The following is a 12990-nucleotide window of genomic DNA, read 5'->3' on the forward strand; positions in this document are numbered from 1 at the left end:
AAAAGGAAACAAGCCCAATCTATTCTATGGGCAATATTCAGTCGAGCTCCCTTTAACTCTTTGCAATAGCACTTTGGTATTCAATCAAAAGGTTATAGCTGCACTTTTATCTCCATCAGACAACATACTGTAGTCAGAGATGTGTCCGATGTTCACTCATCACCACTGTAGCTTTATAACTGGCAGTTAAGACTGATTAGGAAGCGCTATGGCATACGACCTTAGTCAAACCTCAAGAAACTCAAAAGTTGTGGCTAAATTCAGAGTAAATGCGTAGAAAGAAAAAAAAAAGACAATACATGACATTACACTGTTACACCTTTCAGGCTAACCAAACGGCAATAGAAAAACATCATGAAAATGCTCAAAGATATACATTGTCCACAGTTTACAAAAATCAACAATCACTTAAATATCTCAGGTATGGATGAAGTGCAGAACTGGGGTTGAAAAACACCTTGATCAGATACAGGATTACACTTTAGTCTCGCGAGACTAAACTGATTTTGGGATCCTACTACTCCACAGTCTCGACAGCTAGTACCAGCGTTCACTTTGTGCGGAAATATAACAAAACACTTTTAACTTTAGTAGGAAAACAAAAAAAAAAAGGTAGAAAAGTGAAAAGACGGGTCCTCTACAGTGCAAGGAATAGTTGGAGGAAAGAAAGAAAATGGAGATTCTTCCTTGTCTCCTATAGTCTTTTATTAGTCTGGGAACCGCTGACAGGCTTTCTTCCAGCGGCAAGCGGTGCACCATTGGTCCCTACGCTCCACACCATACACTTTTCGGCACTTTTTGGCCTCACCTCGACCCTTCCTAAGGACACAAAAAGGATTAATATACATTTAAAATATTCAAATTAGTCACTTTTTAAAATTAGTTACGTATTAGTAACGTAATGCAGTCGTGACTGAGTGATCGATCGGTCATGTTAATATTTGTGACTTCAAAAATCCCATTAATATTAATTTATCTTTGCTTAAGATATAATTTAACGAAGCATGGCCAAATACCTGAATGAACAGTGCCCTCTGGAGGGAGATGCGCTCATGGTCTGTGATCTGGTGGGGGTGCTGTTCCTCTGTAGCCACTGCTCTCCGACACTCACCGACCGGTTGCGAGAGGCTGAAATCTACAGATCAACATAGTAATAAAAGGACAGATGGGATAAAGTCTTTTAAAATGCTACACCTATGTTGTGAAGTGCTTTTGGAGAGATGGACCAACCTGAGGTTTCTGCTGGACATCACTAGAAGGGGACCAGCTACAAAATGTGGGAGAGCCTGGAGAGACCATCACCTGAACGGGCGTGCAGGCCTGAAGAAAACAACATAGTGATGGGAAAATAGTTTTTTGTATTGGTTTTTAGAATACCGTTATTACCTTTTTGGATCTTCTAAGTTTTGGTTACCTGGACTTTCAATGGAGGGACAGTAGCCTCTTAAGTTTCATGAAAAATAATGTTTCTCAATGATTTAACAGTCTTATGGGTTTGAAACGACATGAAGGTGTGTAAACTATTGGTGCTTTTGAACACTACCTGGTACGTTTTTTTGTACCACTTCGGTTGAGGTTCCAAGTGAACCTTACCGTTACCAAAACCTGACATGTAAACTCTGCTGATCACGGATTTTGCAGGAGAGAATCAACACGATCTGCGTCACTTAACTGGTGACACAAACGCAACAAAATGGCTAGATTATAATAATAACGACGTGGATAATCCCACCCGCTCTAAACTGCAGTGGAAACAGCGCCATATGACAGAATATTATTTTTTGGGTGAACTGTACCTTTAATTTCAGATTATCATTATTTTCATCATTAATCATTATCTCAGCACCTGATAGAGATGTTCAGTGTGAATCTGCCACACGCTGCTTGGAGCTGATTGGCTGAGTGGGCTTGACTGGACTGGAGCATCTTGGTGTCCTGGGGTGGATTGGCTTTGTGTGGAGCTGCAGGAGGTCCAGGCCCCACTGGAAAAGGATGGAGCAGGAGATGGAGGTGCAGTCTCCTCATCTTCAGAGGAGACCTCTGTGTAGTAGAAGTCTTCCTCCCTATGCGACTGCTCTGAGCCCCCACTGTTTAAGAGAAAACAATAAAGGGAAAAAATAAAACATTATTTATAGGTTATTTGCAGGCCTAGTAAATTATGTAAAATTGTAGATTTATGTCTTTTTCAACATAATAAACACTGGCATTGCTTAAAGCTGCTTCATAACTTTTCTGTGCCATCTGAATTGTTCCAAGAGTTTGGTGTGTGTGAGGACACACTCACCCCAGGTGAAGAATGCGAATGTGCCGTTTCATTCCAACCCGGGATGTCAGCACTTTGCCACAGCCAGGCCACAGACACCTGTACGCTCCCCTGCTCAAGCTCTGTAAATGAGAAAGAAAAACAAAGAGTGACTCACAGGCATTTTTAAAGCATCAGCTTAAAACACTGTTTATTCACCCTCAGGTCCAGCAGTCTGACAGGCTTTTCATTCTCACCTTGCACCTCCTGGCTTTCGGTTCCTCACATGAAGCTTCGTCCAGCTCCATGTGCAGTCCTTCATCTGTCAGTTGGCCCAGGCTCCTGTCCATCTCAGTGACCGATGGAGAAGGGGCTGGGCTGACACTGCCATGGTCCCAGCTCCAGTAACCACTGCTGCCACTGTCAGACAACTCACCTCCACAGCACTCCATGTCCCCTATAATCACAGACAAAAAAGGAGAGTGTGAATTTCACATAACCATACAATTGCTAATTTAATTGTTGGGATGTGTGTTTTACTGTTGAATAAAAAACATAATAATCGTATAATTACATGTTAAATTAAAAAGTGAAATTAATAGTTAAAATAAATATTTGAGTGACAATACCACATAATTAAATTAATTAAATATTATTCAATTAAATGAGTGTAAATTTAAAGTGAAATTACTAGTCTTAAAAAAATATTTGAAAGAAATTAATTAAATTATGAATTGCTTAATTCATTCCTTCATTCCTTGGGTTGTGTTTTATTCGGTTTCATAAAATATATAATATAATTAATTAAATAATTACATAATTAAATGGGTGCATAATTAAAAAGCAAAATAATAAAACATACAAACATTTAAAGATTGACAAAATCAGAAAATTGCTAAATTAATTGTTGGGTTATGTTATACTAGATCATTAAAAATATATAAGTATAGAAATTAAAAATTTAAATTAATAAAAACTTCTGAAAGAGCAAAAAAATAAACCAAAATTCACTAGATAAAAAAAAAAAAACATCCTTGATTCAATCTGCTGAGACTTTGTTTAAAATAAACTAGTTTGTCTACCATATACTACAAATTGTTCAATGTTTGGCAAGGTGTGGTTTGCAAAACAAACCAGTTCACCTGGTAGGAGGTCTCTCTGTGGGGGGCTTTGGACCACTGGACTGCTGCAGGACAGACTGGTGAGCACCATAGCAGCCATGATCTCATCCATCTCCACCGACTCAGGACTTCTAAAATAAGATAGAGAGTAAAAACTGTTCACAAGTCTACATTAAACTGCATTACACATCTAAGAAGTAAGAACATAAAGTCCACAATAACATTTCACCTCGTATCCCACAATATCAGTGGACTAATTCTGCTCTAACAGACTTGTAAAGTAAAGTGAAAAAGGGCTTGTATTATATTTAGAAGAAAACAAACTAAATGGATGAAATGGATCTGTAGGTTAACCTGTAAGGTAAGTCCACACCAGAAGGCTGTGGCAAGGATAAAAGGTTTGTTTGCTGTGTGTGTCCCTCAGCTGACCACTCTGTCCCAGCTCCTGCTTTCAGCTTCCTCTGCACACACACCCCGGGCCCTTCTCCCTGCCCACAACACTGCATGTAGACCTGCAGGATTGGAAACAATCAATCACATACAGACAGACTATCCACACTTTCCATCTTCCATGAATAAGTTACAGGGGCTGTATAACCTTTATTGTGATACATACCAGCCCGTTCTGCCCTTCTGTGTCCATCGATATCGTGTCCAGACCTGCTCTGGATCCCACCGCTGCCTGCTGCCTCTCTCAGATAAACAGTCGGCGTTGGCTCTCCGTGAAAAAGCTACCAAGCAGGGAAAAGCATGTTAAAACACAGTACATGTTTTAATCTAAACGGCAAGCAGTCTTATAACAACTCACAAGCTCAGCGATTGCGCCACGAGGCCATGAAAACGTGCAAAAATAATAAATAATTAATTACATTTACAAGCAACACCCTCTATTAAAAACTAAAACACTTATACGAGACTTTTAGGGTAAATAAATTACTAATATTGCGGGACTTACATGAAAACGACAACAATAACAAAAAATACCTTTATCGAACACACGCGATAGATTTTTGCATAGAGATAGGCAGCGCCAGTCGGATCTGTACCTTTACTTTTTTTTAGGGCAACACACCCCCTGACTGAGAGCCTCTCAGATACTGCAACTCCGGATTCAGGAAGTGAAATCATTGGGAGATCCAAATCCAGCAACGGAACAAGGATTCCATTTAGTGAGTGTTTAGAATCCATTCACTGATTCGTTCATTGCTCCTTTTTCTCTGTGTACTGTTGGATACACTGTAGGCGAGTCTTATTCAATTAATCATTAACTCAACCGGCTCCTTACAAACCACAAATTCGAAGTCTCTATTGCATTTTCATCTATTTTGACAAAATACCATCAATTTGTATTGCGACTTTTTGTATTATTGAACGTATTTGGCAGCTCATATCCGCCTTTACACGTATTTGTTGATTCTCGACTTGATCACACACCTGACAGAAAATAAGATGCTTTAATGACAGGCTATCATTCACACCAAGCCAAAGCCTACAGGCTTGCCTAAAATGCGAACATTTTGCATTTTCTTCCGGAAATGCTATTTTAGTTTGAATATTTGAAACAGCTGAATTATGATGTGCCATTTGTTTAATCCAGATCCATACTTTAGCTGGGACTCTCATAATGGGCGGTCGCATCCAGCTAAAAACATCCTTCCCACTGTGGGCGGAAGCTGTGCTCCGATTGGCTGACTCGGTTCCCCGACGGACACACCTTCGCCCAACAACGTGTGCGTACACGAGTTTCTGCTCAACCTCAGTTAACGTACACAATCCAATAAGGCAAAACAACAGACAGTTGCAATGCAATAAATCATGTTTGTGAACATTACTCTTGAAAATGCACATATAAAAACATTTTAAACTGCATGCATTCAATAGCCACACTAAAAGAGTTAATCGGTAGGATTAAAATCAGAGGAGTTCACATAAACAACGTCAACATGATTATAGTAGGAAAAGTCTGTTAAATGCAATAAATTAAATACCTTCGATATTTGACATTCCGTCACTAAAAGACCGGCGTGTTTAATGATTTTACCTTGAATGTTTTTGTAGGGAGATATGCCGCTGTCTGTTGCTCACCAGCGCTTCTCTGTCGTCAGTAAGTCAGTGGGTGGGGGGTTCTGTGCGTCGCGCTAGCGCAGTTTACGTGCCCTCTGTCACTCCGTTATGCCGATGACATTTGCTTACTGCAGGATCTCACAGTCTTCTTTATATAGCTTCAATATTTTGCACTGTGCGGAGTCACAAATGGTCAAATAGTATCTTTAGGTTATAATAAAATAAACAAGATTTATTATAAAAAATTTTCCCAAAATGAAATAAATTCATATTTTTTTCTCTCAAAATGCAATAAATCCATTGAATCAATATGAAAGTTATTTTTCATGCCGATAGTGATGAAAGTACACAACATAGTAAGTTGATCCACATGTGACAGCCTCTGAACTGGATCAATAATAATATTATATTCAGGCACTGGACTAAAAATACGTTCATCAGTCATCACAAAATGAATTCAGTGGGTCATCTTGTTAATGCTATAAATTAATTACAGCAATAAAATAAAATTTCATCATGAACAAGAACATGAACAACATCATGTTAGACCACAGAAATTCCCAAATTACATTTTCTCTTACATTAAACCTCCAAAAGTGCATTTATCTAAGGAACGCGATATTGCGTAGCTTGTTGTCAGTGATCTCTGGCTCTGTGTATTAAATGCATATGAATAATTTCCATCTAAACCACATGGAGATTTACCAGTACTATTAATCACAGAACCGGCTTTACTGACATGATGCGCTTTGACAACCCCATGGGATTTATTGTGCAGCCCTTGTTTGTTGATCACAAAATACAAACTAGATGAGGAAAACTAGGATGCTGGGTGTATTCAAAGAACCGCCATTGATGTCTAGATTGTGGGGAATGAAGCCCTGTGATTGGTTATAAATGAATAGTGTGGTACTTTATTATCATGATATAATAAAATAAGATAATGAGATAAAAAAGGATTATTATTACTAAAACCTGCTTCGCCTGTAATATTGATCTGTTGCATCCGATTTGTTTTTTAACTTAAAAATGTAAACATAAAAAAATGTTGTATTATTGGTCAAATAAGTTTAAATAAATATTGCTTTTATTTTCAATGTAATATACATTATCAAATGTATTCCACAATAATAATATTTTCAATATTTATTAATATGTGTGTGAGTGTGTGTGTGTAGACAGACATGCATACAGACATACAGTGGTTATAGAAAATAATCACCCTTTAACATAACCACATTTTGTTGCTTTGCAGCCTGAAATGTTTTTGTTTTTATCCAGATGTATTTACTATAACACTCAAGTGAAAGATATTGCACCAACATGTCAGATTTTATTTTTATAAAAAAATTAAAACAGAATCACTGAATCATCCTTTTGAAAAAACATCACCCCCTCCTAAAACTAACTTGTATACTCAGCTGTGGTCATTTCGATTAGCTCAGCATGAAAATAACTTTCCTGGAAGGTTTAAGTCATTGGTAGTGCAACTGAAGCAAACAATCAACTATGGGTGGTAAGGCACTGTCAAAAGATTTCCGGGAAAAGTTGTGGACAGGCACAAGTCAGGAGATGGATACAAAACAAAACCCAAGGCTTTATCAATGCCTAGAAGCACAATGAAGTCATTATTATGAAGTGGAAGCTTATTTGGCACAACACAGACCCTAGATCAGGACGTCACTCCAAACTGGATGAAAGAGCCAGGAGAAAACTGTACAGAGAGAATACCAAGAGGCCTATAGCAACTCTGAAGCACTTGCAGGAATTTATGACAAAGAGTGGTCATGGTGTGCATGTGACAACAATATCACAAACTCTTCTCAAATGTATCTGGGAGGTTTGCAAGAAAAAAAAAAACACTCAAGAAAGGCCACACGACTGAGTGACTAAAATTGTATTATTTGGCCTCAACATCAAACTATATGTCTGGCAGAAATCCATACAGCTCGCCATTCACATAACACCACTTCTACAGTAAAGCATGGAGGTGGTAATATGCTGTTATGGGGGTGTTTCTCTGCAGCAAGGACTGGAGCTCTTGTCAGGATAGAAGGAAAAATACATGTGGCAAAATACTGTCAAATTCTTGAGGAAAATCTGCTGCCCTCTACCAGAAAGTTGTCAATGGGACGAAGGTTTACCTTCCAGCATGACAATGACCCAAAATCCACAGCAAACCTGAGCACATAGTGGTTTAAGGAGAAAAAGGTGAATGTCCTTGCATGGCCTTGTCAGAGCCCAGACTTAAACCCCTTTGAAAATCTATGACATGACTTGAAGACTAGACTATAGTCCACAAACAGTCACCATCAAATTAAATATAACTTGAGCAGTTCTGCAAAGAAGAGAGGGCAAAGTCTTAATGATCAAAGTTTGTAGAGACGGAGACATTCCCCAACAGACTAAAGGCTGTAATTAAAGCAAAAGATAATTCAACAAAATACTGACACAAGGGCATGATCCTTTTTCCAACTCAGTGGTAATGTTTTTGTTTCGTTTTTTCTGACATGTTGGTGTTATATCTTTCACTTGGATGATACTAAACTGTACCTGTCTTCATTTTAGGTTGCAAAGCATCAAAATGTAATTATTTTTAAGGGGACTGATTCTTTTTTTACACCCACTGCATATAGATGATAGCACTGTAGCATTAATGCATTATTATTTGTATGCAGTATTATTTTAAGTCATTCTAAGTTAATTTTCCAGTTTAGACAGCATTCTGCAGTTTCCAAAGCCGTCCATGTCACTTTTCACCTACATCATTTGGTCTGTTTCCTAAATATTCAGTATTGTGTATTTGCAAACAGACATTTGGAAGAAAGTGTTCATCATGTAATGATGTCTGGGGATTATAAGCTTTCTTCTGTCTGCGGCCGTGCCCGATGGACTTCATTCTCCAAAGGGGATTTTAGGTCTGGAGAGTACAAGCATGTTGGGTCACCGTTTCAGTCTCTGAATCCAGTCTGGGTATTGGCTCGAGGCACTATGTCATGTGACTCACTCCGACCTAAAATAACCCAGACATGGTTGGCGTCCTTTATAGCTTTATATTAAGTTGTGGCAATATAAGAATGGATACATTTATTAGTTCACATGATAAATAGCAATAAATACAAAAATATTTATTGTTAACAACATGTTAATATGTGTTGCATATTTTATTAAAGGCTTGCAAAATATGAATAAATACTAATAGTGCATTGAAAATGAAAACGTTGCCCTTTCGTCATACTAGAAATGTTTGTCAGGAATGGGAGGGACAGTTTCCTTAGCAATATCACTCATATCAACCACAGTATCAGTCTCATGCAGAGGTGTTGAGCTCTTCTGACTTTTGGTTTTCCAGTTCACTTCAGCATAGACAGCAGTTTGTTCTGAGTCAGTTAAATGTTGAGGTAAAGCATCAGGCTGCTCCACTGCCTGCTTGTTTACTGGTTTGTTGAGGGCTGAGACAGAGTGATTATCATCAGGCTTTGTCATTGCTTGGGAAGGGCTCTCGTTCTCCCCGTCAGCTTTGTCAGGTGGAGGCTGCAACGGAGGCTCACTAATGCACTCATAAGGATTTTCCTCGTTGAGTTCATTCTCCACCAGTGAGTATATATGATCAGTTAGATCCTTGGCATCTGGCATATATTCAACACTCTGGGGCTCAGGTAGTTTCTGTAATAAGGACATTAGTTTGTGAGAATATTAATTTATTTATTAGTGTTTTTGTATGTCACATACTATGACTTCTATGCCGGTCCTATTAAAAAACCAAAGCATTATTATCTTTCTCTTTCTGCTTTCCATTAAAGTGTAATTTCCTTTAGAAGATAAATCCAATAATTATGTGGAAATGACTTATCCTCTCTTGCTAATTCACTGGAAATTATCACTAAATGATTTTAATTAACCATAATAGGATGGATATGGTTCAATAGTGTATTGCAAATAGTGCAATTTGTCTCATAAATAATTATTTCTGCACAATCTAAATCATAAAATGATTATTGTTACTGTAACCTAATGAAGTCAGGGTTGATTGGTCATATTAAACATATAGTTCACCCAAAAATGACAATTTGCTGAAAATGTACTCACCTTTAGGCCATCCAAGATGTAGATGAGTTTATGTCTTCATCAGAACAGATTTGTAGAATTATCTCAAAGAAAAACATTTCTTGCTCATCAATAGAACGAGCAGTTCACCAATGAATGCAGTGAATGGGTGCCGTCAGAATAAGCATTCAAACAGTTGATAAAAACATGAAAATATTCCACAAGCAGCAAGTAATGTAAGTAATCTATAAAATCTGTGTTTTTTATACACAAATCCATCACTAAGACATTTTTAACTTCAAATTATCTGGCTAGAATACAAGTCCTCTAAACATAATATTGCTTACTCCAAAGAAACAGTCATCTCGTCTGAATCAGGAGAGATATATGCATTATGGACAGATCAAGCATCATTTACAAGCAAAAACAGTCCAAAACAGTTCAGTCACAGGTGGAAGCATCATTACAGATTATGAACTGCTATCGCCAGAAGCGATAGTTTAAAGTTAAAACACTTTAATTAATTGATAACTAATTGCATATTGAGTAGTGTGAATTACTTGTGGATTATTGTGATGTTTTTATTTGCTGTTTGAAAGTGGAAAAAATTAAAGTCGTGTCATTTGCCAAGTATGGTAACCCATACTCGGAATTGGTGCTCTGCATTTAACCCATCCAAGTGCACACACACAACAGTGAGAAGTGAACACACCGTGAACACACACCCAGAGCAGTGGGCAGCTATAGATCCTCGAAGACTTGCCTATATAAGACCTATAGACTCGAAGACTTGAACGTGTAACATTCGGCTTACAGGTCCAACTCTCTAACCATTAAGCCACAGCTGCCACCTAACTCTTATTATGATGGCATCCATTCACTGCAGAGGATCCACTGGTGAGCAAGTGATTTAACACCAAATTTCTCCAAATCTGTTCTGACGAAGAAAAAACTCACCTATTAAAATTTTTAATTTTGGGAGTTAGTCATTCCTTGAATAAAATCAAAAAATGTAGAGGCAGCCAAGTGAAGCACATTTTTTAACCAACCTGGCAGTTTTTACAGTATACTTCAACACTGAACAATAATCCACTGAAGCAACAACAAAGAGCAATACTAATTTATACATTGTATTCTGAAAATAAGTCTCTTACATCTTGTCGAGATGCCGATGGAATATTAGTTTTCTCTCGTCTGTGCAAATGCCTGGGTGAAACACTGTCAGACATACTGGAGACACAAAGAAAGAAAAGTCACTATTTCAAATGTGACAGATATACAGTAGCATCCACCTCGCGCATCCTTTTTATTTTTCTGGTATTTTTTTGCATGGTGTCTGCATGCAAACATGATGTTATCAATCCATCTCTGTGGTTTACATAAACACAAAGTTACTGGAGTTGACAAACAGGTCTTTACTTTTCTCACAATAACACAAACATTAATGTTATTCTTGTTGCGTGACTTGGTGACTTGTGCTTCTGAACCTGTCATTGCACATTCCACCCATTTACTCACAGCATTCTGTTACAATCACTCCCTTCTCCTGGGTGTGTTTAGAATCAGATGTGAAATTACCAAACTCCTAAATATGCATATAAATATATATGAAAAAAAAGAGAGAAAATTGAAGACTTACCTGAAACAGCTTGTACAAAGGTTGTAGACTGTGACATAAATGATGATGAACAGTGCTGACACAATGCTAATCTGAAGGGAGGAAGAACAACCTGATAACCAAGTGACCAGACCCTCCTCAACAGAAGCCATCGCTCTTCATACAGTTTCTGTAATGACTGAACTGGAAGAACCGAAGGAAAGTAAAATCAATAATCTGGAACAGCTGATATTCCCAATGAGATGAAAGCGAATGCAATGCAAGCAGTTATTACGGTTCTCACAAACACGATGACTACACAGGTGAGTACTTGTACAAGTCACACCTTCTTTCACATTAACACAGACTGGTGTTGCTGCAATGTTAAGCATAGTACTATTTTAAAAGTAGCCATCGAAAAATAATGCCAAAAAAGTTGAAATATTAAAATATTAATAGGTAAAACCAAAAGCAGTTTATAATGTACCTTAAGCATATAAATCTTTCAAAGGAATATTCATGCTCTGATATTGTATATCATCTGCATGTGTGAGATTTTTCATAAACTAATATCCATAAACGGCCTTCTTCTATCAGTCTGCCAAAAAGTATGAAAGAGAATGTCCCCTTACCGTTGACCTCAGTTACACGATCCTAGATCACCCATCATCATCTTGACTTTGCTGGCAGCAACTGATCCAACAGGGACTCAACAGAGTCATACTTCCTTATTCTGGATTCCTGTCACTACAGTGTCTAATCCATACATCCCTTAAAACAAACCACTTCACTTGCATACTCATTCAGTTAACATAGTTGTTTATTTTTTAATAATAAAGTATAATTCCTCAATTCTTATTTAGATTTTATTTATAAATATGGTTAGTTCTGTTTTGAATTATATCTTCATTTAAACAAACAATGTGTTAATTAAAACAAAACAAAAGTTTCAGTTCATGAATGGAACACTGCTGCCTCCTAATGGACAAAGGATGTATGATAAACTGTATTTCAATAGTTGCTGATCTATGCACAAAACTACTGTTCTGATGCACTGAAAGTGACATTCGAAATAAACTTTTTTTTTTTTTTTTTTTTTACAAACAAATAATAAGTCTCACTCAACTTGCTTAACTAAAATCAAAAATCACCAAATCTGAGGAGGAGGGGCAGGGTGAAAAAAACCCTCTCCAAAATTTTGAATTTGGACTGCAATACCTAGTGCAACCACTCGGTATCAATCCTACAACACCTTTAACATAACATAAATGTTTATAATGCATTTGACAAGTTTTGTTCAATAAAACCATAGGAAATCGTGCTTTTGATGCTTTATTTGAACTTATTATTTAATTATTATTAATTAATATGCTTCATATTTTTAAAGGCTATTATTTGATTGAATCTATTTTTATAACCACAGAAAAAAAAGGAAAAAAAACTTCGTCAGATTAATGGACTGATGGACTCTATCACCAAAATGATCATTAGTGCCAGCCCTCATTTTAATGTAATCAGGTTGAAATGATATGTTATTAAATAAATATGTTATCAGTGTTGTAAATATGTTATTATTAAATACATTTGTTATCAGTGTTACATGTTCTCTTCCCAGTGATTTGTTCTTTTACATTTTTAAAATCCTAAGACTTTATCTTTCTCTATATTTTGAAATCAGATTTTGACTACCAGATTTTGTGCTCCTAGACTGTTGGACCCCATAGTATATAACAGCACACCTTGGCAACAAAGTATTTGAGCAGGAAATTTTTGTTCAGGCTTGCAGATTGCATTTCGATTGTATGAAGAGAGTACATATAAAATAGATAATGTTCTATAAGATACACAAGAAGCAAGCAAGAGTTGATCCGTTCCTCCACCACAAAAAAGCTGCCTGACAACGCTGAGTGCAAAATAAA

General features: G+C 37.1%; 2 protein-coding genes across 6 annotated transcripts; both read right to left on the bottom strand.

Annotated features, from left to right (window-relative positions):
• Positions 1 to 182: 182 nt before the first annotated feature.
• On the bottom strand, positions 183 to 5554 carry LOC127938978 (zinc finger protein 395). Of its 5 annotated transcripts, none has more exons than XM_052535930.1 (10): positions 5405 to 5554; positions 3980 to 4094; positions 3718 to 3875; positions 3385 to 3494; positions 2500 to 2699; positions 2285 to 2385; positions 1847 to 2087; positions 1231 to 1320; positions 1017 to 1135; positions 183 to 819 (listed from the first exon to the last, which is right to left on the bottom strand). In XM_052535930.1, exons 2-10 carry the CDS (start codon positions 4004 to 4006, stop codon positions 708 to 710), a joined length of 1158 nt encoding a protein of 385 aa, XP_052391890.1. In that variant the 5' UTR covers positions 4007 to 4094; positions 5405 to 5554; the 3' UTR covers positions 183 to 707. The 5 variants fall into 5 exon arrangements, with proteins under 5 accessions (XP_052391890.1, XP_052391893.1, XP_052391892.1 ...); XM_052535933.1 differs by lacking the exon at positions 5405 to 5554 and adding an exon at positions 5352 to 5371; XM_052535932.1 differs by lacking the exon at positions 5405 to 5554 and adding an exon at positions 4410 to 4507.
• A 2606-nt stretch (positions 5555 to 8160) lies between these two features.
• On the bottom strand, positions 8161 to 11515 carry LOC127938020 (uncharacterized). Its single transcript, XM_052534383.1, has 3 exons — positions 11114 to 11515; positions 10629 to 10704; positions 8161 to 9093 (listed from the first exon to the last, which is right to left on the bottom strand). Exons 1-3 carry the CDS (start codon positions 11242 to 11244, stop codon positions 8665 to 8667), a joined length of 636 nt encoding a protein of 211 aa, XP_052390343.1. The 5' UTR covers positions 11245 to 11515; the 3' UTR covers positions 8161 to 8664.
• Positions 11516 to 12990: the final 1475 nt, after the last annotated feature.

This window comes from Carassius gibelio, chromosome A20 (genome assembly GCF_023724105.1).
Source record: "Carassius gibelio isolate Cgi1373 ecotype wild population from Czech Republic chromosome A20, carGib1.2-hapl.c, whole genome shotgun sequence".
Lineage (NCBI taxonomy): Eukaryota > Metazoa > Chordata > Actinopteri > Cypriniformes > Cyprinidae > Carassius > Carassius gibelio.